General features: G+C 43.6%; 2 protein-coding genes across 2 annotated transcripts in view; one reads left to right on the forward strand and one right to left on the reverse strand.

The window, feature by feature from the left end:
* The window catches only part of mindy3 (MINDY lysine 48 deubiquitinase 3), a gene marked incomplete at its 3' end in the record, with an annotated part of 85,939 nt that extends 68,561 nt beyond the window's left edge, over positions 1–17,378 (reverse strand). Inside the window, exons 1-7 of the mRNA XM_080540016.1 lie at positions 16,561–17,378; positions 16,276–16,355; positions 16,068–16,128; positions 15,473–15,676; positions 15,118–15,169; positions 12,346–12,460; positions 8,264–8,337 (exon numbers count right to left, since the gene is read on the reverse strand). Of these exons, the coding sequence (XP_080396142.1) occupies positions 8,264–8,337; positions 12,346–12,460; positions 15,118–15,169; positions 15,473–15,676; positions 16,068–16,128; positions 16,276–16,355; positions 16,561–16,654 (680 nt within the window). The 5' untranslated portion in view covers positions 16,655–17,378. The remainder of the gene's footprint in view (positions 1–8,263; positions 8,338–12,345; positions 12,461–15,117; positions 15,170–15,472; positions 15,677–16,067; positions 16,129–16,275; positions 16,356–16,560) is intronic.
* Positions 17,379–17,851: 473 nt separating this feature from the next.
* LOC308166345 (uncharacterized protein) overlaps positions 17,852–25,763 on the forward strand; it is a 100,129-nt gene continuing 92,217 nt past the window's right edge. The window contains exons 1-6 of the mRNA XM_080540614.1: positions 17,852–17,991; positions 18,314–18,417; positions 18,742–18,888; positions 19,156–19,302; positions 20,045–20,154; positions 20,347–20,470. Coding sequence (XP_080396740.1) covers positions 17,925–17,991; positions 18,314–18,417; positions 18,742–18,888; positions 19,156–19,302; positions 20,045–20,154; positions 20,347–20,470 — 699 coding nt within the window. The 5' untranslated portion in view covers positions 17,852–17,924. The remainder of the gene's footprint in view (positions 17,992–18,313; positions 18,418–18,741; positions 18,889–19,155; positions 19,303–20,044; positions 20,155–20,346; positions 20,471–25,763) is intronic.

Consider the following 25,763-nt stretch of genomic DNA (forward strand, 5'->3'; position numbering starts at 1 on the left):
GTCAGGGAGGTTAACTAGGTTAGTCAGGGAGGTTAACTAGGTTAGTCAGGGAGGTTAACTAGGTTAGTCAGGTAGTTAACTAGGTTAGTCAGGGTAGTTAACTAGGTTAGTCAGGGAGGTTAACTAGGTTAGTCAGGGTAGTTAACTAGGTTAGTCATGGTAGTTAACTAGGTTAGTCAGGGTAGTTAACTAGGTTAGTCAGGGAGGTTAACTAGGTTAGTCAGGGAGGTTAACTAGGTTAGTCAGGGTAGTTAACTAGGTTAGTCAGGGAGGTTAACTAGGTTAGTCAGGGAGGTTAACTAGGTTAGTCAGGGTAGTTAACTAGGTTAGTCAGGGAGGTTAACTAGGTTAGTCAGGGTAGTTAACTAGGTTAGTCAGGGTAGTGAACTAGGTTAGTCAGGGAGGTTAACTAGGTTAGTCAGGGTAGTTAACTAGGTTAGTCAGGGTAGTTAACTAGGTTAGTCAGGGAGGTTAACTAGGTTAGTCAGGGTAGTTAACTAGGTTAGTCAGGGAGGTTAACTAGGTTAGTCAGGGTAGTTAACTAGGTTAGTCAGGGTAGTTAACTAGTTTAGTCAGGGAGGTTAACTAGGTTAGTCAGGGTAGTTAACTAGGTTAGTCAGGGTAGTTAACTAGGTTAGTCAGGGTAGTTAACTAGGTTAGTCAGGGAGGTTAACTAGGTTAGTCGGGGTAGTTAACTAGGTTAGTCATGGAGGTTAACTAGGTTAGTCAGGGTAGTTAACTAGGTTAGTCAGGGAGGTTAACTAGGTTAGTCAGGGTAGTTAACTAGGTTAGTCAGGGTAGTTAACTAGGTTAGTCAGGGAGGTTAACTAGGTTAGTCAGGGTAGTTAACTAGGTTAGTCAGGGAGGTTAACTAGGTTAGTCAGGGTAGTTAACTAGGTTAGTCAGGGTAGTTAACTAGGTTAGTCAGGGTAGTTAACTAGGTTAGTCATGGTAGTTAACTAGGTTAGTCAGGGTAGTTAACTAGGTTAGTCAGGGTAGTTAACTAGGTTAGTCAGGGAGGTTAACTAGGTTAGTCAGGGTAGTTAACTAGGTTAGTCAGGGAGGTTAACTAGGTTAGCCAGGGTAGTTAACTAGGTTAGTCAGGGTAGTTAACTAGGTTAGTCAGGGAGGTTAACTAGGTTAGTCAGGGTAGTTAACTAGGTTAGTCAGGGTAGTTAACTAGGTTAGTCAGGGAGGTTAACTAGGTGAGTCAGGGTAGTTAACTAGGTTAGTCAGGGTAGTTAACTAGGTTAGTCATGGTAGTTAACTAGGTTAGTCATGGTAGTTAACTAGGTTAGTCAGGGTAGTTAACTAGGTTAGTCAGGGAGGTTAACTAGGTTAGTCAGGGAGGTTAACTAGGTTAGTCAGGGAGGTTAACTAGGTTAGTCAGGTAGTTAACTAGGTTAGTCAGGGTAGTTAACTAGGTTAGTCAGGGAGGTTAACTAGGTTAGTCAGGGTAGTTAACTAGGTTAGTCATGGTAGTTAACTAGGTTAGTCAGGGTAGTTAACTAGGTTAGTCAGGGAGGTTAACTAGGTTAGTCAGGGAGGTTAACTAGGTTAGTCAGGGTAGTTAACTAGGTTAGTCAGGGAGGTTAACTAGGTTAGTCAGGGAGGTTAACTAGGTTAGTCAGGGTAGTTAACTAGGTTAGTCAGGGAGGTTAACTAGGTTAGTCAGGGTAGTTAACTAGGTTAGTCAGGGTAGTGAACTAGGTTAGTCAGGGAGGTTAACTAGGTTAGTCAGGGTAGTTAACTAGGTTAGTCAGGGTAGTTAACTAGGTTAGTCAGGGAGGTTAACTAGGTTAGTCAGGGTAGTTAACTAGGTTAGTCAGGGAGGTTAACTAGGTTAGTCAGGGTAGTTAACTAGGTTAGTCAGGGTAGTTAACTAGTTTAGTCAGGGAGGTTAACTAGGTTAGTCAGGGTAGTTAACTAGGTTAGTCAGGGTAGTTAACTAGGTTAGTCAGGGTAGTTAACTAGGTTAGTCAGGGAGGTTAACTAGGTTAGTCGGGGTAGTTAACTAGGTTAGTCATGGAGGTTAACTAGGTTAGTCAGGGTAGTTAACTAGGTTAGTCAGGGTAGTTAACTAGGTTAGTCAGGGAGGTTAACTAGGTTAGTCAGGGTAGTTAACTAGGTTAGTCAGGGAGGTTAACTAGGTTAGTCAGGGTAGTTAACTAGGTTAGTCAGGGTAGTTAACTAGGTTAGTCAGGGTAGTTAACTAGGTTAGTCATGGTAGTTAACTAGGTTAGTCAGGGTAGTTAACTAGGTTAGTCAGGGTAGTTAACTAGGTTAGTCAGGGAGGTTAACTAGGTTAGTCAGGGTAGTTAACTAGGTTAGTCAGGGTAGTTAACTAGGTTAGTCAGGGTAGTTAACTAGGTTAGTCAGGGTAGTTAACTAGGTTAGTCAGGGAGGTTAACTAGGTTAGTCAGGGTAGTTAACTAGGTTAGTCAGGGAGGTTAACTAGGTTAGTCAGGGTAGTTAACTAGGTTAGTCAGGGTAGTTAACTAGGTTAGTCAGGGTAGTTAACTAGGTTAGTCAGGGAGGTTAACTAGGTTAGTCGGGGTAGTTAACTAGGTTAGTCATGGAGGTTAACTAGGTTAGTCAGGGTAGTTAACTAGGGTAGTCAGGGAGGTTAACTAGGTTAGTCAGGGTAGTTAACTAGGTTAGTCAGGGTAGTTAACTAGGTTAGTCAGGGAGGTTAACTAGGTTAGTCAGGGTAGTTAACTAGGTTAGTCAGGGAGGTTAACTAGGTTAGTCAGGGTAGTTAACTAGGTTAGTCAGGTAGTTAACTAGGTTAGTCAGGGAGGTTAACTAGGTTAGTCACGGTAGTTAACTAGGTTAGTCATGGTAGTTAACTAGGTTAGTCAGGGTAGTTAAATAGGTTAGTCAGGGAGGTTAACTAGGTTAGTCAGGGTAGTTAACTAGGTTAGTCAGGGTAGTTAACTAGGTTAGTCAGGGAGGTTAACTAGGTTAGTCATGGTAGTTAACTAGGTTAGTCAGGGTAGTTAACTAGGTTAGTCATGGTAGTTAACTAGGTTAGTCAGAGAGGTTAACTAGGTTAGTCAGGGTAGTTAACTAGGTTAGTCAGGGAGGTTAACTAGGTTAGTCAGGGAGGTTAACTAGGTTAGTCAGGGAGGTTAACTAGGTTAGTCAGGGTAGTTAACTAGGTTAGTCAGGGTAGTTAACTAGGTTAGTCAGGGAGGTTAACTAGGTTAGTCAGGGTAGTTAACTAGGTTAGTCAGGTAGTTAACTAGGTTAGTCAGGGTAGTTAACTAGGTTAGTCAGGTAGTTAACTAGGTTAGTCAGGTAGTTAACTAGGTTAGTCAGGGAGGTTAACTAGGTTAGTCAGGGTAGTTAACTAGGTTAGTCAGGGTAGTTAACTAGGTTAGTCAGGGAGGTTAACTAGGTTAGTCAGGGTAGGTAACTAGGTTAGTCAGGGTAGTTAACTAGGTTAGTCAGGGAGGTTAACTAGGTTAGTCAGGGTAGTTAACTAGGTTAGTCAGGGTAGTTAACTAGGTTAGTCAGAGAGGTTAACTAGGTTAGTCAGGGTAGTTAACTAGGTTAGTCAGGGAGGTTAACTAGGTTAGTCAGGTAGTTAACTAGGTTAGTCAGGGTAGTTAACTAGGTTAGTCAGGGTAGTTAACTAGGTTAGTCAGGGAGGTTAACTAGGTTAGTCAGGGTAGTTAACTAGGTTAGTCAGGGAGGTTAACTAGGTTAGTCAGGGTGGTTAACTAGGTTAGTCATGGTAGTTAACTAGGTTAGTCAGGGTAGTTAACTAGGTTAGTCATGGTAGTTAACTAGGTTAGTCAGGGTAGTTAACTAGGTTAGTCAGGGAGGTTAACTAGGTTAGTCAGGGTAGTTAACTAGGTTAGTCATGGTAGTTAACTAGGTTAGTCATGGTAGTTAACTAGGTTAGTCAGGGAGGTTAACTAGGTTAGTCAGGGTAGTTAACTAGGTTAGTCAGGGTAGTTAACTAGGTTAGTCAGGGAGGTTAACTAGGTTAGTCAGGGTAGTTAACTAGGTTAGTCAGGGTAGTTAACTAGGTTAGTCAGGGTAGTTAACTAGGTTAGTCAGGGTAGTTAACTAGGTTAGTCAGGTAGTTAACTAGGTTAGTCAGGGTAGTTAACTAGGTTAGTCAGGGTAGTTAACTAGGTTAGTCATGGTAGTTAACTAGGTTAGTCAGGTAGTTAACTAGGTTAGTCAGGGTAGTTAACTAGGTTAGTCAGGGTAGTTAACTAGGTTAGTCAGGGTAGTTAACTAGGTTAGTCAGGGTAGTTAACTAGGTTAGTCAGGGTAGTTAACTAGGTTAGTCAGGGTAGTTAACTAGGTTAGTCAGGGTAGTTAACTAGTTTAGTCAGGGAGGTTAACTAGGTTAGTCAGGGTAGTTAACTAGGTTAGTCAGGGTAGTTAACTAGGTTAGTCAGGGTAGTTAACTAGGTTAGTCAGGGAGGTTAACTAGGTTAGTCGGGGTAGTTAACTAGGTTAGTCATGGAGGTTAACTAGGTTAGTCAGGGTAGTTAACTAGGTTAGTCAGGGAGGTTAACTAGGTTAGTCAGGGTAGTTAACTAGGTTAGTCAGGGTAGTTAACTAGGTTAGTCAGGGAGGTTAACTAGGTTAGTCAGGGTAGTTAACTAGGTTAGTCAGGGAGGTTAACTAGGTTAGTCAGGGTAGTTAACTAGGTTAGTCAGGGTAGTTAACTAGGTTAGTCAGGGTAGTTAACTAGGTTAGTCATGGTAGTTAACTAGGTTAGTCAGGGTAGTTAACTAGGTTAGTCAGGGTAGTTAACTAGGTTAGTCAGGGAGGTTAACTAGGTTAGTCAGGGTAGTTAACTAGGTTAGTCAGGGTAGTTAACTAGGTTAGTCAGGGTAGTTAACTAGGTTAGTCAGGGTAGTTAACTAGGTTAGTCAGGGAGGTTAACTAGGTTAGTCAGGGTAGTTAACTAGGTTAGTCAGGGAGGTTAACTAGGTTAGTCAGGGTAGTTAACTAGGTTAGTCAGGGTAGTTAACTAGGTTAGTCAGGGTAGTTAACTAGGTTAGTCAGGGAGGTTAACTAGGTTAGTCGGGGTAGTTAACTAGGTTAGTCATGGAGGTTAACTAGGTTAGTCAGGGTAGTTAACTAGGGTAGTCAGGGAGGTTAACTAGGTTAGTCAGGGTAGTTAACTAGGTTAGTCAGGGTAGTTAACTAGGTTAGTCAGGGAGGTTAACTAGGTTAGTCAGGGTAGTTAACTAGGTTAGTCAGGGAGGTTAACTAGGTTAGTCAGGGTAGTTAACTAGGTTAGTCAGGTAGTTAACTAGGTTAGTCAGGGAGGTTAACTAGGTTAGTCACGGTAGTTAACTAGGTTAGTCATGGTAGTTAACTAGGTTAGTCAGGGTAGTTAAATAGGTTAGTCAGGGAGGTTAACTAGGTTAGTCAGGGTAGTTAACTAGGTTAGTCAGGGTAGTTAACTAGGTTAGTCAGGGAGGTTAACTAGGTTAGTCATGGTAGTTAACTAGGTTAGTCAGGGTAGTTAACTAGGTTAGTCATGGTAGTTAACTAGGTTAGTCAGAGAGGTTAACTAGGTTAGTCAGGGTAGTTAACTAGGTTAGTCAGGGAGGTTAACTAGGTTAGTCAGGGAGGTTAACTAGGTTAGTCAGGGAGGTTAACTAGGTTAGTCAGGGTAGTTAACTAGGTTAGTCAGGGTAGTTAACTAGGTTAGTCAGGGAGGTTAACTAGGTTAGTCAGGGTAGTTAACTAGGTTAGTCAGGTAGTTAACTAGGTTAGTCAGGGTAGTTAACTAGGTTAGTCAGGTAGTTAACTAGGTTAGTCAGGTAGTTAACTAGGTTAGTCAGGGAGGTTAACTAGGTTAGTCAGGGTAGTTAACTAGGTTAGTCAGGGTAGTTAACTAGGTTAGTCAGGGAGGTTAACTAGGTTAGTCAGGGTAGGTAACTAGGTTAGTCAGGGTAGTTAACTAGGTTAGTCAGGGAGGTTAACTAGGTTAGTCAGGGTAGTTAACTAGGTTAGTCAGGGTAGTTAACTAGGTTAGTCAGAGAGGTTAACTAGGTTAGTCAGGGTAGTTAACTAGGTTAGTCAGGGAGGTTAACTAGGTTAGTCAGGTAGTTAACTAGGTTAGTCAGGGTAGTTAACTAGGTTAGTCAGGGTAGTTAACTAGGTTAGTCAGGGAGGTTAACTAGGTTAGTCAGGGTAGTTAACTAGGTTAGTCAGGGAGGTTAACTAGGTTAGTCAGGGTGGTTAACTAGGTTAGTCATGGTAGTTAACTAGGTTAGTCAGGGTAGTTAACTAGGTTAGTCATGGTAGTTAACTAGGTTAGTCAGGGTAGTTAACTAGGTTAGTCAGGGAGGTTAACTAGGTTAGTCAGGGTAGTTTACTAGGTTAGTCATGGTAGTTAACTAGGTTAGTCATGGTAGTTAACTAGGTTAGTCAGGGAGGTTAACTAGGTTAGTCAGGGTAGTTAACTAGGTTAGTCAGGGTAGTTAACTAGGTTAGTCAGGGAGGTTAACTAGGTTAGTCAGGGTAGTTAACTAGGTTAGTCAGGGTAGTTAACTAGGTTAGTCAGGGTAGTTAACTAGGTTAGTCAGGGTAGTTAACTAGGTTAGTCAGGTAGTTAACTTGGTTAGTCAGGGTAGTTAACTAGGTTAGTCAGGGTAGTTAACTAGGTTAGTCATGGTAGTTAACTAGGTTAGTCAGGTAGTTAACTAGGTTAGTCAGGGTAGTTAACTAGGTTAGTCAGGGTAGTTAACTAGGTTAGTCAGGGTAGTTAACTAGGTTAGTCAGGGTAGTTAACTAGGTTAGTCAGGGTAGTTAACTAGGTTAGTCAGGGTAGTTAACTAGGTTAGTCAGGGTAGTTAACCAGGTTAGTCAGGGTAGTTAACTAGGTTAGTCAGGGAGGTTAACTAGGTTAGTCAGGGTAGTTAACTAGGTTAGTCAGGTAGTTAACTAGGTTAGTCAGGGAGGTTAACTAGGTTAGTCAGGGTAGTTAACTAGGTTAGTCAGGTAGTTAACTAGGTTAGTCAGGGTAGTTAACTAGGTTAGTCAGGGTAGTTAACTAGGTTAGTCAGGGTAGTTAACTAGGTTAGTCAGGTAGTTAACTAGGTTAGTCAGGGTAGTTAACTAGGTTAGTCAGGTAGTTAACTAGGTTAGTCAGGGTAGTTAACTAGGTTAGTCAGGGAGGTTAACTAGGTTAGTCAGGGTAGTTAACTAGGTTAGTCAGGGAGGTTAACTAGGTTAGTCAGGGTAGTTAACTAGGTTAGTCAGGGTAGTTAACTAGGTTAGTCAGGGTAGTTAACCAGGTTAGTCAGGGTAGTTAACTAGGTTAGTCAGGGAGGTTAACTAGGTTAGTCAGGGTAGTTAACTAGGTTAGTCAGGTAGTTAACTAGGTTAGTCAGGGTAGTTAACTAGGTTAGTCAGGGTAGTTAACTAGGTTAGTCAGGGTAGTTAACTAGGTTAGTCAGGTAGTTAACTAGGTTAGTCAGGGTAGTTAACTAGGTTAGTCAGGGTAGTTAACTATGTTAGTCAGGGTAGTTAACTAGGTTAGTCAGGGTAGTTAACTAGGTTAGTCAGGGTAGTTAACTAGGTTAGTCAGGGTAGTTAACTAGGTTAGTCAGGGAGGTTAACTAGGTTAGTCAGGGTAGTTAACTAGGTTAGTCATGGTAGTTAACTAGGTTAGTCAGGTAGTTAACTAGGTTAGTCAGGGTAGTTAACTAGGTTAGTCATGGTAGTTAACTAGGTTAGTCAGGGTAGTTAACCAGGTTAGTCAGGGTAGTTAACTAGGTTAGTCAGGGAGGTTAACTAGGTTAGTCAGGGTAGTTAACCAGGTTAGTCAGGGTAGTTAACTAGGTTAGTCAGGGAGGTTAACTAGGTTAGTCAGGTAGTTAACTAGGTTAGTCAGGGTAGTTAACTAGGTTAGTCAGGGTAGTTAACTAGGTTAGTCAGGGTAGTTAACTAGGTTAGTCAGGTAGTTAACTAGGTTAGTCAGGTAGTTAACTAGGTTAGTCAGGGTAGTTAACTAGGTTAGTCAGGTAGTTAACTAGGTTAGTCAGGGTAGTTAACTAGGTTAGTCAGGGTAGTTAACTAGGTTAGTCAGGGAGGTTAACTAGGTTAGTCAGGGTAGTTAACTAGGTTAGTCAGGGAGGTTAACTAGGTTAGTCAGGGTAGTTAACTAGGTTAGTCAGTGTAGTTAACTAGGTTAGTCAGGGTAGTTAACTAGGTTAGTCAGGGAGGTTAACTAGGTTAGTCATGGTAGTTAACTAGTCAGAGGGTAAAAAGCTTGTACCTGCCGTGGCCGTAAACTGGGTCTATCAGAGGCTCCGTCAGATCCTCAATCTCATTCCTTATGTTCTCTATACCCTAAACACACACACACAGAGTTTATACATACACATCCTCCTTAAAGAAAAGGTCCAGTATGTAGAATTTAGCTGTAGCATAGCGCTGACAGCCATGATGATAAATCAGTATAGCCTGCAAGGAATGAGATCACATGATGAAGAACGTGCTTGAAGAGTGAAGGGTGCTTGTATTAGTCCTAACAAAGCATTTTCTGAAGAGCACCACGGCTTGGTGGTGAAGAGGCTTGGTGAAAAGGTCTGCATGTCGGGAATTGTGAAACCTCGCAATCGAGCCAAACAAGTCTGGTTGTGAATTATACATTTTTTCGGTTTTTGGCCAAATTGAAGCGATGAAGAACCCACTCGATATCATAACCAACAGATTTACATTCACTAAATACCTACAGTTAGTTAGCAAACTTGGGTGGGGGTAGTATTTTTTTTCTCCAAATGTTTTGTTTGAGTGGGTATGTCCCGTTCGGTACTCGACCGACCCACTTCCTCATAAATAGCCATATGTGCCTGTCTGTTTGTTAACAAGACTGCTGCCATCTATCCACAGAGAAAGTTTTGTCGATCAACATACTATTCACGGGACTGGTCTGTTATTACATCTTCTTCTTTGTTTTTGGGTAAGTGAGTGACATGCGTTGTTTACTAAGCTGTGTGTATGTACAGGGGGGTACAGGGGGGTTAAAATAAAAGCCGCGTTCAGGCAACTCGTGATTGGGATTCAAGCCTCAGGTGATTCCTTGAACAAGGATCAGCCTTGTGTCATCAGTGTTCACAGAACACCGGCTTGGAAATCCTTGATATGGGCGTGTGCACGCAGACATAAAGAGCCCCGAAGAGTCAAACTGTCGAAATGAAGATACTACACTCCACAGCGGTCCTACTTTTTGCGCAGCACTCCTACTTATTGATCTTATTGATTGTAAAATAGTGCAGTACTGCCGCAATTAACAAGGCGAGGGAAATGGTTTGGCAAGAAATTGCTGACCGATTAAATGCGTCGGTCATACTAGCCCCAGTTATTGTTATATGTTCATATTTTAATAAATGAATATTTACTACTGTGGTGATATCAGCAGCAGGCTACATACAGTCATATCGTCATGATGGCCTAGTGGTATTAACCGCTGCCATAGTATTTATTCGTCATTTTAAGACGGTGGTTCAAATCCCTCTTCTGACACACTTTTTACTGCATTTCGTTGTCTGAATCTAATCTAAAATCTCATCTAAAAAGGTATGTAGGCTATAAAATGATGGTGCAGGGTAATTTACAAGAACTGACACGATTAAAGCCTTTCTGAGTAGTAAATTATGTTCTTCTAACTGGACCCTGGATTTGGCATAGGTTATTTTTTCCTACGATTACTGATGGATAGATGATTCACTTAGACAGAATTGTAAATCAATTTGCATGAAGGCTTCAGTTAATGTAAAAATAAAACAAAAAACATTAAATTACATCAAGTTTCGAAATGGCAACTTTCGGACCTCTAGCTGGCTGCCTTAACCCCTGCGCCAACCACACCGCTGTGATGATGGCAATGCAAGTTCATAGTGTTAGATCTTATGGGGTTTTCTAGAAACATATAGGCTTATGTCACTCAGACATACACATAACACATACACACACACACACACACACACACACACACACACACTCTATTCTCATGTCACTCAGACACACACATAACACATACCCACACACTTAGACACACACATTCTGTTTCTTCCAGGTCAGCCTGCTCTTCAGAGGTAGCAATAACGCCACAATATGCAGACTCGAGAGGTTGTTATCTTAACGACCTTGGGGGTTAGGCGCCAGGGCACAGATAGAGGGTGGTCGAGAGAGTATTTAAGCCTGTCTGTATGTCATAATGATGTCGTTGAATGTCGTGGAATGGTCATTGAATGCCGATGCTGAGATACTGTGCTGATGGACCATTCGCTGACTGTCTTAATAAATCAAGAACAGAGATTCCGACCCGTGTTGAACATTCTATTTCCTTGTCAATCGTGTATGCTGCACCTAATCTATCCTGAGATGACACAACGCATGTAAGATCACAATCCTCAATAGATTGATCCATTCCATCGTTTTACCGACAAGCTGATTCTACAATAGACATACCTATTTTTTATATAATTTTTAATTTATCTATCACACTTTCAAAATATCAAGTTATCTATCTATCTATCTATCTATCTATCGATCACACTTTCAAAATATCTAATTATCTATCTATCACACAGTCAAACTATCTATCTATCTATCTTGTAAAAAGTGGGAACTAATATTTCCTAAAAGACACTTGACGGAACTGTTGTTCGGGATATAATTTCCGCCTGCGAGACAGTTTTGATTGTATTACCTAAACCAGCCTCTAAACCTGCTCGCGACCAGAATTACTCAGAAGGATTGGTTGCATAGCAACCAAGCAGCAAATTATTTGAGCCACATTGATGGAACTGAACGCAAGCTGAAATTAGCGCCGGGATCTGATTTAAACCTGGATCAGAGTTAATCGCGCTTCTAGGAATCGGCCCCAGGTTTGTATGTTTGTTGCAGACACACCGACAGTCAGTTACATGGCATAGCCAAACGTGTTAGTTTGTTAACTATGTAGTGAGTTACATGCTAAACTCTGTCAGTGTTTACTAGGCTAGCCACACAGGTGTTAGCTATCTAGCTTTGTTAGAAGCTTGTTTGTTTGGTTTTTGTTAGCGTGTTAGCGTGGTGTTGTTTGTTATTTGGTGTGTGTGTGTTTAATACGCTAGCCAAACAAGTGCTAGCTTGTTAGAGATATTATAGAAAAGGTAAATGCTTCTGTAATGAACGGTAATGTTTTGTGGAATCAAAAATAATGATTCATTCACGAACTGCATTTGACCTGAAATTTGTCTTACAGAATGACGTGGTAAGATGTTCTGAGAGATGAGAACTTGAAGCGAGTCACCTGCACTGTGTGTGTCATTTAAAACTGTCTTCTTTTTTTATTAGAGCTTTGATGCCCAGATGGGATGGGAAGGAATTACACAAGTCCCACTAGATGCATTATGGACTATAATAATATACACATACATTGAGGCCGATTTTCTTGGCTCGTTGATTTGGCGGGTATCAACATTAAAATATGCATAACTTCTTCAACTTGTTTCAGATTTCAAATGTATGACATCATTTGAAAGCTCACAATCAACCCTTTCATAATGTTGAAAACACTGACGTTGCCCTAGTTGGGGACCTTTCATCAGACCCTGTCACATAGTGTCAGGTACGACACTGGGCCTTTCCGTGCCTATTTCCCTTTGGTTTGTTTACAATATACAATATGGATATGCATCTGGTTGGCGCTGTTATAAACATATAAGCATGCCTGTTTTCATATGTTCAATGTGGCCAGCGGGGGGCAGCAACACACAAAACTACCTGGCTGGCCTTTCATTTGAAAATGGTTTAAATCGCCCTAAACACATGGATAGGGATCAGTCTCATATGCACGCACACACTTACGGATGCACGCATGCTGTCACGCGCGTGCGGTGTGTTACCTTGGTGAGGATGACAGAGTGTGTGTTACCTTGGGGAGGATGACAGAGTGTGTGTGTTACCTTGGTGAGGATGACAGAGTGAGTGTGTTACCTTGGTCAGGATGACAGAGTGTGTGTGTTACCTTGGTGAGGATGACAGAGTGAGTGTGTTACCTTGGTGAGGATGACAGAGTGAGTGTGTTACCTTGGTGAGGATGACAGAGTGAGCGTGTTACCTTGGTGAGGATGACAGAGTGAGTGTGTTACCTTTGTGAGGATGACAGAGTGAGTGTGTTACCTTGGTGAGGATGACAGAGTGAGTGTGTTACCTTGGTCAGGATGACAGAGTGTGTGTGTTACCTTGGTGAGGATGACAGAGTGAGTGTGTTACCTTGGTGAGGATGACAGAGTGAGTGTGTTACCTTGGTGAGGATGACAGAGTGTGTGTGTTACCGTGGTCAGGATGACAGAGTGTGTGTGTTACCTTGGTGAGGATGACAGAGTAGAGGAACAGCAGGACTCCACAGCGCCCCCTCCAGACGTGGTGCAGAGAGAGCACCTCCTCTCGTAACTCGGCCACAGACTTCACGCTCCGCTTCCTGCAGGGGAGGGAGGGCAGAGGTCAGAGGTTAAACACTTAGATTGTGTCATACGATTCCACTGGTGTCTAGAGCTAACTCCGCTCTCCTCAAGTTTCATTGTTTTATTGTGACGTCACATTACTGCAAGCGTCAACCTCAGCAGCGCGTGTGCGTTTCATTTCGGCGCCCGTGTTAACGGGTTAGAGCAGCCATATAGCGACACGCCATCTAGAGATTAGGACTCTTGCATATTTTTTCTGTGTGCCGCGTTGCAGGCAAAACTCAATCTACAGAGACAGGGCTGGCAGTAGCAGCTCCGCAGTTAGAGCCACAGAAGACACACAGCAGCCGGTGAGGAAGCTGCAACAGTGAGAGCCACAGCAGTGAGAGCCACAGCAGTGAGAGCCACAGCAGTGAGAGCCACAGCAGTGAGAGCCACACACACACGCTGCTGAGGTTGACGCTTGCGCTGTGTTTTCGGCGTAATAGAGTACAACTCTTAGGCTTCGATTCCTGAGATTGCAGCACAAGACAATAAGCCAAGATGAAACCCTCTACCTCTAACTGCGGTACAGTCTGGTACTGTGGGTGTCTTTCTTCTATTGGCTCAGTTATTTAGACAGAGTCAGCAGTGTTTTCTGCTGAGAGGGTTCTCTGCTGTCACTGCGCTGTGTGCTTGATGACACTCCAATACTCTTCTCTGGCACAGACTTCTAAGTCAGGGCTCAATTAGTGTGTGAGTGTGTGTGTGCGTGCATGAGTGTGTGTGTGTATTTCACTTTGTCACTGTCAAGGAACGTGTATATGGTGCTGTAGTGCCAACTGCGTGTGTGTGTGTGTGTGTGTGTGTGTGTCTTTCAGGAGTCAGGAGTGTGAGAGGAGAGAGTTCTAAATCATCCTTAAATTCCACACACACACGCTAGAGTTCCTGGTTCCCTACTGGGTGGTGCTGTGCTGTCTCCTAGCCTCCTCCCTCTCATATAGAAACACTAGACGTGTGAAAAACAATAGCTTCAGGGCATCAATAAGGCTCCCATCTAGAGTTCATATCAGGGCAGATGGAGAGAGAAGAGAAGGGGGTACTGTATTTGGCTGTCAAACAGTCATCAAATTGACTAGACTTCATTATTTCGCTTTCCCCATCATTCCAGAAACAGACAGTGGCAAAAAAACCCGATGTGAGTAAGATGTATTTTTCAAAAGTCATTGTTCACATTAGCCACGTTACTGGTACCAGTAAACTTGTCTTGAATATCAAATCAAATATATTTTATCATCATCTTAAACATCTAGATTTACTAGTCTCTATGGAGTGTCCAACACAAACTTGCTATGTTTGTCCGCAGCCAGCTTTGTTGCCATGGCATTCTTTGATGATGACGCAATGAGTTTACCAGTGGATTAAGATGGGAGGAGCTCCTCACTTACAGCAGGTGGAGGAGAGAAAGACCACTGAACTGTCTGAGTCAAACTGTATCTAAGCTGAATACTGCTGTGTTATAAGGGTTTACATGAACATGAATACTGCTGTGTTATAAGGGTTTACATGAACATGAATACTAGGGGTGTAACGGATCACCTAACTCACAGATCGGATCGTGTCACAGTTTTTGAGTCACGGATCGGATCATTTTTCGGATCAACACAAAACATTTTAGTTTTTATAAAAACTGCTTTTTCCTTGAATTCTGTAAAAACACCACTTTTACTATGTGACAAAAACCAACAACATTCAAGATGTCAAAACTGGTAATATATATATATATATATATATATATATACATATATATACATATATATAATAACATATTCTACACTCAAACATTACATAATTATACTGAAATACACTCAATTTAAATGATAGGAGAGAGGGAGGAGGCGCCTGGTTGCAGCAGTGAATCACTGGGCTCTTTAAAGCAGATGAATAAACATGTTTTATGCCACTTTTAACTAAATAATAAAGTGAACCCTTATTTTGAACATGGTATGAAAAAAATGCCTACATTATCAGAAGTTGTCGAGCTACCTTTTTCGTGCCTCCCGTCATAGTTGACAGAGAAGCCAAAGTGCTCCCATACATGGGATTTAAATGACGAGGGAGGCATTTCGAGTTCTTCTCCCCGAACAACGTAACATGATACACTTGGGCCGCGTTCGTAAATTCGCTTTGAGAGCGCCGGAGCGCACACTGGGTCCGACGTCATAAAGGGACCAAGTCATTTGATTGGACGAGGCGTTCCTTGAACGCTGATCAGATTCCAGAGCGGATTTACGAACGCAGCCTTGTTGTTGTGGATTCCCAGCTTCACGTGTAGTGAGCAAACAACGGATTATTTTTCTTTCGCATTATCAACCTATCATTGCGCTTTAGAGTAAAACAAAGCCCGCAACTGTCGCGTCTATCTTTTCATGGCAACTCTACATTGTGATTTACAAGAGATATTAAGTAAGATATTAAGTAATATTATTACTTGTTAACATTTTGCAATTGATCCGCGGTACACATGCGTTCCGAACCGTGGAGGGCGATCCGAAGGGATCACGGAATTTCCGTGATCCGTTACACCCCTAATGAATACTGCTGTTTCTAAGGGTTTACTGTCCCACGTCTGGTCCTGGCCCACAGGTGCTCAGTTAAACTCTTTGTTATGGTGAGGAGAAGAAGTGACACTTACTGGAGGACGCTGTGAAATCGCTCAAAGCCAAGATCCTCTGCCGCCACAGCAGCTATGCACAAAGACACACACACACACACACACACACACACAGGCACACACAGGCACACACACAGGCACACACACACAAACTTCAGCGTCACATTTCAACCAAAGTTAAGACAGGTAAGACAACACCATGACATTCTTGTAGACATGCTCTGCGACACCACCCACTGCCAACCCTTAGAATTATTACCTATTTTACTAATTATTAGTGAGTGAGTGAGTGAGTATTTCTGTGAGTGAGTGAGTGAGTATTTTTACGTGTGAGTGAGTGTGTGCTTGTGTGTGTTCAGTAGACAGGTAGACTCACTGGGTTGCTGGTCTGGTGGGGGTTGACTGCTCTCTGGCTCCGGCGTGTCGTGCATGTGGGTGTGGGTGTGGGTGTGTGTGCTGGTGTGGGGGGGACTTTGTCCCTTGGCCCAGGAGACCAGGCAGTAGGTGGTGGAAGGCGTGGAGCAGGCGGCCTCCAGCATCTCACTCAGACTGGAACACAGAGCCGCTTTCTGCTCCTCTTCTGCAACGCACGACAGGTGACACATTCAGATCCCTCCTTCTACAAGCCTCTAGCGGGGCTCGGACAATAGAATAGATCAAAATTGCGTCAAACACAATTGTCATAACTTATCCTATGACGATCATTGAATCTGGATGTGCCAGAATGAGTAGTATAGTAATGTAGGTCTAGAGTAGCCCAAGTCTGTTGATCTGTTCCACATCAGCAGTTACAACCAGAACGTGCTTTTAAACAACACCACAAAAGCTCCTAGAATGAACATTGGAGGTGTCTAATAGGGTCAGAACTATCTGCATTCGAAACTCTAACCCTGGCCCTGACCCACATGATGCATCTCCTGTTGGAACTCCTGTTGGAGCAGCAGAGGTCAGGGGTCGGAGGTCAAACTCACCTGTAATGTGTCTCCAGTTGGAACTCTCTCTGTTGAACAGGATGTTCTTCAAGAGGAAAGCCTGCAGGACACACACATGCTCTTAGCAGGGTTGTAATGTCAACAGCACTGCCATCACGTAGTCTCGAAAGGCTCTAAACTCACAAGACATGGCAACTTCAGTGTGTGTGTGTGTGTGTGTGTAGCTCAGCGGACCATGGACCAATACCTGAACAGGGGCAATGACAGCACAAGGCCCGCCTCCAAACTGCTCCAGTGCAGACTGCTCATTCTCGCTAAAGACAAACCCTGCAACACAGAAATCGCTTCACATGTCGCTGGCTGGTTGGATCAATGTCAAATAACAATGCCTGTTTCACATCCCTGTATCTGTACAGAAGGCTTGAATAGTTTGACAGCTTATCGACAGTAGAGTCAACCCCCCAGTTCCCAACTGAGCTCCCTGGGTACCACTGAGGCAGAGGGAGGGCAGAGAGAGAGAGCAGCCACCTACCTTGGGTCCATCTCCGAAAGAGGGAGGCTGACACCCCGCCGCTGGCAGGTCTCCCCCAGACAAGATCCACCACCTCTTTACACAACTCTGACATATCAGCTTGTCACCAGTGAACAGTTACACAAAGGTTGACAAAAACCCAGTGCATTTACTCCGACGGCCACAGCGGGACTAAGCTTGCCCTGTGTGGTTTATTCTTCGCTCTTCCCAAGACTGACACTCCACTTTCCACGGCAGGCGGGGCCGGTGGCATCGGCCACCACGGAGCTCCGCGGCACGGCAGTCTCACCTCGACCCGTGGACCGGCGAGGAGGAGGAGCATCAACGGGAGCACAGCTGGCCGAGCTTGTTAGTGGCCGGGTCACACCAACGTCCAGTCCAGAGAGTGGCCCAGTTCTGTCCAGTCCAGAGAGTGGCCCAGTTCTGTCCAGTCCAGAGAGTGGCCCAGTTCTGTCCAGTCCAGAGAGTAGCCCAGTTCTGTCCAGTCCAGAGAGTGGCCCAGTTCTGTCCAGTCCAGAGAGTGGGTCCAGTTCAGTTCAGTTCAGTCCAGAGAGTCCAGTCCTAACCCTAACCCAGGTCTGTCTGTCCTAACCCTAACCCAGGTCTGTCTGTCCTAACCCTAACCCAGGTCTGTCTGTCCTAACCCAGGTCTGTCTGTCCTGACCCTAACCCAGGTCTGTCCAGCGTTAGCAAGACAGCTAGCTAGTTAGCAGATCTGCGTTTCAAATCGCACTAATATTGTTAAAGGTTAAAAACAGAATTGTATGACTCTCGGTTACTTATCGTTAAATAAGTGATCCAAGTGGAGAATCAGTTCATTGATATCCGTTGGTTGTAAAATGGAGTGAATGTTGTTTGTCCTGTGTGTCTGTCAGCAGGTCGCCAGGCTGTCAGCCGTTTATTGACACACAGCTGTAGAGAGCGTGCTGCTCTGACGTCACCACGCGTGCTGTGATTGGTCCACATCCAGAGCGTGTCCGGCGTGTCACGAGGCGCCGCTTATAAACGCGGTTAACTGTTTGTCCGTTAGGTGGCAGTCATGGTTACGTCATTATCCTAAACGCTCATCCCGCCTCCGTTATTTCTGTGATAACACAGTACTTTTTACTAAATTAATATGTGTGTGTTTTATTTTTATTTTGTATTGACATATAATTAATAAAGCACCACATGAAACTAAACCGATGATGATATGGGCTTGCCTGGTATGTCCTCTATCAGCCTCCGTAGGAGCAGCTATGTTTATTCTCTGGCGCATGCGTACTTAGCCCCATGCGTGGAATACGTACAATTCTACTTGCAGCTTCTATTTCGCACAGTGATTGCTCACACATTGTATTTTATTGTAAACATTTATTATAATAATGGGAGGTCAAGCAAAGGGTAAGAAGAAGAGTAAACCCAAGAGGAAAGACACGCGATCAAACGAAGGTATTTGTCGTTCATATGTAACTGAGCCTGAGTGCTAGCTATATCTCTTTATAGAACACTGAACTGACCTCTTTCTAGTTGACTAATACAGTTAGCTAGACAACAGTAGCCAATAATAATAATCATCCTGAAAGTTCCTTATAAAGCACAGCTGTGTTCTTACTGTGTGTGTGTGTGTGTGTGTGTGTGTGTGTGTGTGTGTGTTGTGTCTCTCTCTCTCTCTCTCTCTCTCTCTCTCTCTCTCTCTCTCTCTCTCTCTCTCTCTCTCTCTCTCTCTCTCTCCCCATCTCTGTCTCAATCTGTCTCACTGTCCTTATGTTAGGGCTGGCTGGTATATCACCACAGGACAGAATGAAACTGAAGATGCACGAGAAAGCTAAGAAGAAAACTGCTGGAAAATACTCTGTAGAACAGTTACTGGAGAAGGTTGGTGCTCCATCACACACACACACACACACACGCACACGCACACGCGCACGCACGCACACACACACACACACACACACACACACACACACACACACACACACACACACACACACACACACACACACACACACACACACACACACACACACACACACACTCAGTGTTTCTGCTCCTGAAATTCTGAAAGGCATATAGCTCTGACAGCAAAAAAACATGATATTTTTGACAATTTTCAATCAGATGAACGATTGTATGTTATATTTGGCATATTTCCAGCAGGGCTGAATGCAGAGTGTATGTTGCTCTATTCCCCTGTTTCAGACGGAGGAGTGTATGGATAGTTTTGACTTTGAGATGGCTGGCCGGTTCGGCCAGCGTGCTCTGGACTTGGAGCCCAGTAACCTGCAGACCCTGGACATGCTGGGCCACATCTACGCTGAACTGGGAAACACACAAAAGGCTAAGGAAATATCCTTTATAATGACAGGGAGGGAAAGTGTGTGTGTGTGTGTGTGTGTGTGTCTGTGTGTCTGTGTGTGTGTGTGTGTGTGTGTGTGTGTGTCTGTGTGTCTGTGTGTCTGCCTGTGCCTATGCCTGTGCCTGTGCCTGTACGTGTGTTGGTGTCGATGTGTGTGTGTCTGTGCGTGTGTGTCGGTGTGTGTGTCGATGAGTGTGTGTGTCAATGAGTGTGTGTGTGTGTGTGTGTATCGGGCTCTTCCTTAACTCTGTCTCTAGGTGTTCCTGCGTGCGGTCGAGTTGAGTCCTGCCGCGGGCCACAGCAAGTTCATGTACCTGGGTCAGATCCACACGGGCCAGGAGGCCGTCAGCTACTACACCCAGGGCATCCAGATCCTCCTCTCTGCACTAGACCAACACAACACCGTACGTACACACACGACACACACCGCCATACTCACTCACCGCATGTTCTTATGGAAGGCCTGTGGATAATGTCATTGATAGATAGACTTTCAGCGTTATTGTATATTTTTGTAAATCAGCCAATATTGGGGAGGCTCCTGATTTGACTGTCCCTGTTTCTGCAAGTTCTGTTTGCGTTTTATATTCATATTCTACTTATATAATTATATTCACACAGGATGGATTTTTTTTCTTCTTAATTTTTTTTTTCTTTCCTAACACCAGGGGAGCCACCCCTCCTAAATTTCGTTGTTTGGTACCTGTACTATAGCAATGACAATAAAGACCATTCATTCATTCATTCATTTAATTACATGATGAGCATGTGTGTGTATAAAGCACTTTGAGCTGCAACGTTTGAAAAAAGTGCTATACAAATAAAAGTTATAATTATGATGATTATTATTATTATTATTATTATTATTATTTCCACACTCAAAGTATTGTGTTTTTAGTTCTACCAGAGTAGAGAAATCATTGGGTTCTAACTCATTTTGGCTCTGCCTGACTGTAGAGCTACGTCCTGCCACTGGGTGGTGCTGTCTGCTAAGTGTTGACATGCACAGCAGATGACCACTTAGCCTACCAGAGGGCAGAGTGGATGTGTGACTCATGAAGCCTGTCTCCCCCCTCTCCCCCCCCCCTCTCCTCCTCTCCCCCCCCCCCCCCCCCCCCCTCTCCTCCTCCACCCCCCTGGTCACAGATGTCTGAAGGGGCAGCGGCCTCAACAGACCAGGACGCTGAGTCTCCCACACCCAAGGATGTGTGTGTGGCCTACTGTTCTGTGGCAGAGATCTACTTCACCGACCTCTGGTAAATGTACACACACACACACACACACACACACACACACACACACACACACACACACACACACTCGTAATAGAAATAGACTGCAAGATGTTACTTGTGATATTTGTTAATCTTCTCTCTCTCTCTCTCTCTCTCTCTCTCTCTCTCTCTCTCTCTCTCTCTCTCTCTCTCTCTCTCTCTCTCTCTCTGTAGTATGGAGGAGGGGGCGGGGGAGAAGTGCAGAGAGTCCTTAGAGAGAGCATTGCAGTATCACAACGACAACCCTGAGGCCCTCCAGCTCATGGCCAGCTACCTGTTCAGTACTGAGAAGAACCAGGTCAGTCCACACCAGGGTTTCCGTTAGAAAAAATTGCCGCCGGACATCGTGTCCGGGAAGATTTCGATTTACCGGACAAACGTGATATATTCCGGTCATCATATTAAAATATAATTATTTATTTTATTTTTTTAATCATTTTTTTTTATTTTTTATCTAATATAGCTGTTTGTCGCGGTGATTACTGTTGTGTAGCGGCCTATATATGCCATTTAATGTCTATTTCTCATCCGATACGATTAGATGCGAGCTATATAATATATAATAATATAACATGATTCGCATGCGCGCTATGCCATTATGTCCAGCGCTGAACGGGCGCCTCACTGGGAACTGAACAGACAGCATCGATCAATGAACGGACTCCACATTACGTTAACTGAAGTTTGTTAAATTGTTTAGGATTAATGTGAGTTTTCTATTTTCTCTTTCCAGTTTTACCTTTTTTTTAATCAATAAAACAACGTCATTTCTATAACCAGGTCTCGCTGGTTGGGAAGGCATTTCGTTTAGCTGCCTGTCAAATCATACTTAATCGGACTCGGGAGTATGACAATGAGGAGAACAGTGCCCTGGTCAGATTGTATAACAAGAGGAAGACCGAATGTAGAAAAAAACGTTGTTAAAGCTTTCACCACTGAGCTGGCTGATATGTTACGCAACGGAACAGCTTCGGGAAAACGAGTAGCAGCGCACATAATAGTGAGCAAATACTGACTTCCACTTTTAGTCCTAGGCAAAGGTCCAACACAATCAATTATTACACGTTCAAATGGCTCCCCTATAGCAGGAATGGGATGCAATGGTGCGGGTGGAATGGATTGATTAGGCTTACCCGCCATCTGACAAGTATGGCAACAGCGGCAGTGCTTGGCAACATCCGCCTTCAGTCCGGGCCAAAAGAAATGTTTCAATATCAGCTGATAAGTTTTAGTTATACCTAAATGTCCTGACCACTGGCTCTCATGTGCTACAGATAACACCTGTTGTCTATAACCCACAGGCACAACCACTTGTTTTACAGTATTCCACTCACAACCATTTGCATTAGGAGGAGACCATTTACGCATTAATATCCCATCGTTAAGGAAATAAACTACGTTGCCCCCTATTTCAGATTCCTCACTAGCTGCATGTAAAAAACATTTGTTTAATGACTGATCAGCTACTTGAGCGACACTCCTGGAGAAGGAGACAAACTTTATTGGAAAAAATGAGGCCCATAGCGACTTTTATCTCCACGCCACAATGAAGTATATAAACTTCGGAACGGCAGCAATTCACACAACATTGACTGCTGACATGACGCGGAAGAACAAGCCCCCGGCAGGTAGAATGGACCGAAGGACCGTGATCTTTCTCTATCTACTTCTCTCGGGAGACATTCAGCTGAATCCCGGACCAGTCTCAACCAGGCAGGCTACACTTTTTTGCCGTGACCAGGCAAATGGTACTAGCGAAGCCATTGACGGCACTGACGACAAACCGGTCAAACCGGTCCAACCGGCATCTGCAGCGGACTTCCCCACCCGACGACGACCCCCCCCCGCCCCTTCTCCACCCGGAGACTCCCTAACGAAACCGCTGAACAATGGACGACCCCCCCCATCCCCCAATCCTCAACGTGAAGATGACCAGAATGGTGGTGACTATTTCCAAGTCAAGGACATAATCTCTCTATTTGGACACAGCAGTAAGGGCCTGCATATTGTTCACCTTAATGTGAACAGTCTTGTGCCTAAACTGGACCAAATCAGAGAAATGTTCCATGACAGCAAGGTTCACATTCTGAGCTTCTCTGAGACCAAGTTTGATGAATCAATCAAAGACCCAGAGATTGAAATAGTAAACTACACAGTCATCAGAAACGACAGGAACAGGTATGGGGGTGGTGTCTGCATGTACATTCACAACGATATTATCTTTAACACCCGGTGTGACCTGAATCGTGACAAATTAGAATCTGTTTGGGTTGAAATTATCTTTAACAAAGCAAAACCGGTGCTGGTTGGTACTATCTACAGACCTCCCAATCAGAATGATTTCTATGATATTCTTGACGGGTGCTTGGATGACGCTGACTGTGTGGAAAAGATTCTTATTGGGGATTTGAACACGGACATGCTCAGAAATGAAGCATCCGTTTTCAAATCCTTCACTAGGTTTTCTGAATTGCACGGTCTCCGTCAACAAATTACCAAACCCACTAGGGTGTGTATTTCTACTCAAACCACCATAGATCTCATTCTAACATCGGATGAGTCCAAAATCTCCAAGAGTGGGGTTATTGTATGTGGGCTAAGTGATCATTACATGATCTTTTGCACTCGTAAAAAACATAAACCCAAGGCTGGCGGTCATAAAACTGTAACCACTAGATCCCTTAAATCCTATTCTAGTGAGGCCTTAAACCATAAACTGGAGAAACAAGACTGGTTAGATGAACTAAAATGCACACAGGTTGAAGAGGCATGGCTAGGTTTCAAAACCAAATTCCTAAATATTATTGACAGTATAGCCCCCATGGGAACCACCAGGGTTAAAGCCCGATCGGAACCATGGATGAATTCGGACATTCTAAATGCTATGAAAGTCAGAGACCTAAAATGCTCTGAAGTTCAAAAATGCAAATCAAAATTAGTGAAACACTTAAACGAAGATCACAAAACCCACTTTGAGAAAATTAAAAAACAATGCAACAAACTATGCAATCAGGTAATTACCATGACCAAAGCTGCTAAGAAAGAATACCTCGATAACAAAATCGAAGAAAACTTAAACAAACCACGTGACCTGTGGAAGCTACTTAATAGCCAACTAGGTTGCAGTCAAAAACTCAACCAGGTCTACAAACATCAGCATAAAATCTGGAGATTCTCTCCTTACAGACAAGCTGGATGTGGCTAAGTGCTTAAACACTTTCTTTACAACCATAGCCACTAAATTAGTTAACAATCTACCACCCCACTCAGGGCGTTATGGTGTAGAGCACATCCGTGCGTTCTACAATAAACTGGGTGTACGCAAAGATGATTTTAAACTCGCCATGGTGTCAAACGATGAGGTGTTTAAAAAGCTGGGCGCTCTACACTCAGAAAAGGCCACGGGCCATGACAATATTCCAGCCAGATTTCTAAAAGACTCAGCTGCCTCCATTACCCCAATCATCACCCACATAATAAACCTCTCCATCAAACAGGGACACGTCCCCCTTGACTTTAAAATAGCAAGGGTAACCCCACTGTATAAAAAAGGAAGCAAATTAGACCCAGGCAACTACCGACCTGTTTCTATTCTTAATTCCATCTCGAAACTTATGGAAAAAATAGTTTATGAACAGGTTGATAGGTACCTTACCGAAAAAAATCTGATGTATGAATTTCAATCAGGATTCAGAACATCCCATTCCACTGACACATGCCTTCTCTATTTGAACGACCACATCAACCATGAGGTGGACTCGGGCAAGTACTGCGGCATGGTCATGCTGGACCTCCAGAAGGCCTTCGACACAGTAGATCACCACATATTGTTAGATAAACTGAAAGCAATTGGGTTCGATAGAACATCGGTGGGCTGGATGCAATCCTACTTAGAGGGGAGGGAACAGGTGGTTAGTGTGAACGGAACACTGTCCCCCCCCCTCCCAGTGACCTGCGGCGTTCCACAAGGAAGCATATTGGGACCTTTACTGTTCCTAATATATGTGAATGACATGTCATCAGCATGTGATTGCAATTTGTTCCTGTTCGCGGATGACTCGGCTCTGCTGGTCTCTGACAGGGACATATTGCAGGTGGAAAAAGCGCTAAGCACTGAACTGAGTAGAATCTGCATCTGGCTAGCTGACAATAAACTATCAATACACCTAGGTAAAACTGAAACCATCCTATACGGATCCCCATCTAAACTCAGAAAGGCTGAACATTTTAAAATAAAAGTGGGTAACATTAATATCACAAGAAAAGAGGATATTACATACCTGGGCTCCATCTTAGAGGCAAATCTTTCCGGAGATAAAATGGCAGCAAAAGTAATCAAAAAAGTGAACCATAGAACTAGATTCTTGTACAGGATATCCTCACTTGTCAGTAAAAACACACTGAGGACCCTATCAGGAGCTCTCATTCAATGTCACTTCGACTATGCCGTAACATCATGGTACTATAGAACCACAAAGGCCCATAAAACAAGACTCCAGACAGCCCAAAATAAACTGGTTAGGCTTCTGCTAGGCCTCAACCCTAGGACACATCTAACCGCTGCTCATTTTTTGAGCCTTGATTGGCTACGAGTAGTTGACAGAGTGCAGCAGCTTGCACTGGGCCTGGTCTTCAAGATACGCTACACCACAAAGACACCCAAGTACCTGTCAACATACTTCCAAAAAGTGAACAACGTCCACACATACAACACCAGAGGAAGCTCCACGAACCACGTTCAACCGCGTTGCACCACAAACAAGGGGTTAAACTCGTTTGCAAACTATGCAGTAAAAATGTGGAACGCCCTTCCTATAATCTTAAAGGAGTGCAAAACACTGCCCACCTTCAAAACCACTCTCAAAAAACATTTACAGGAGGCTGCAATCCGTAACTGGACCCTCTAAATCAAAAATCAGATTAAAAAACCCGAACTACCCACTGTACATACTTTGTGTTTTGTCCCCCGCCCCCACCTGTGGTGTATGTCCCCACCTGTCCTACCCGCTGTACATACCTGATGTTTTGTTGTTTTGTATATCTAGTATTGATGGATGTATTTTTATCTTGTAGATAGTAATAGTTATTTGTCTGTATTATCTTGTAGATAGTACTAGTTTTTTTTCTTTTCCTGTCTGTCTTACATGTAACGATGAATTGAAAATCAAGGACCCCAATTGAAATAAGCCAGTGGCTTTCTTGGGTTTTTTATCCTTTTAGTTGACCTTGTATGTAATATGTACTCTCATGTACCTACTTCTGCAAATCTTCTAATAAAGTTTTCAATCAATCAATCAAACGCAATCGCTCGCCGGTTACAGGCAGAGATAGGCTGTCAGCGGATGGTATGGTAGGACTCGGGGAGGATGGTAACTCTACCACTTTCTCCCTGGGAGAAGCTGAAACAATCGGGTTCTCATCCCTTTCAGAAAAGGCTTGCATAATCACACTATCACAGAGAGAAACATCGCTATCCTCCTCTCTGCCTCGACTCGATTGTGCACGAGTTATAGCGCACACCGGAAACAACCGCTGTTTCGCATAGGCAGCCTACACATTAGGAGTCATCATCATGCCGGTGTCAAATCATA

This window comes from Nansenia antarctica (assembly GCF_963989245.1).
Source record: "Nansenia antarctica genome assembly, chromosome: 10".
NCBI classification, from domain to species: domain Eukaryota; kingdom Metazoa; phylum Chordata; class Actinopteri; order Argentiniformes; family Microstomatidae; genus Nansenia; species Nansenia antarctica.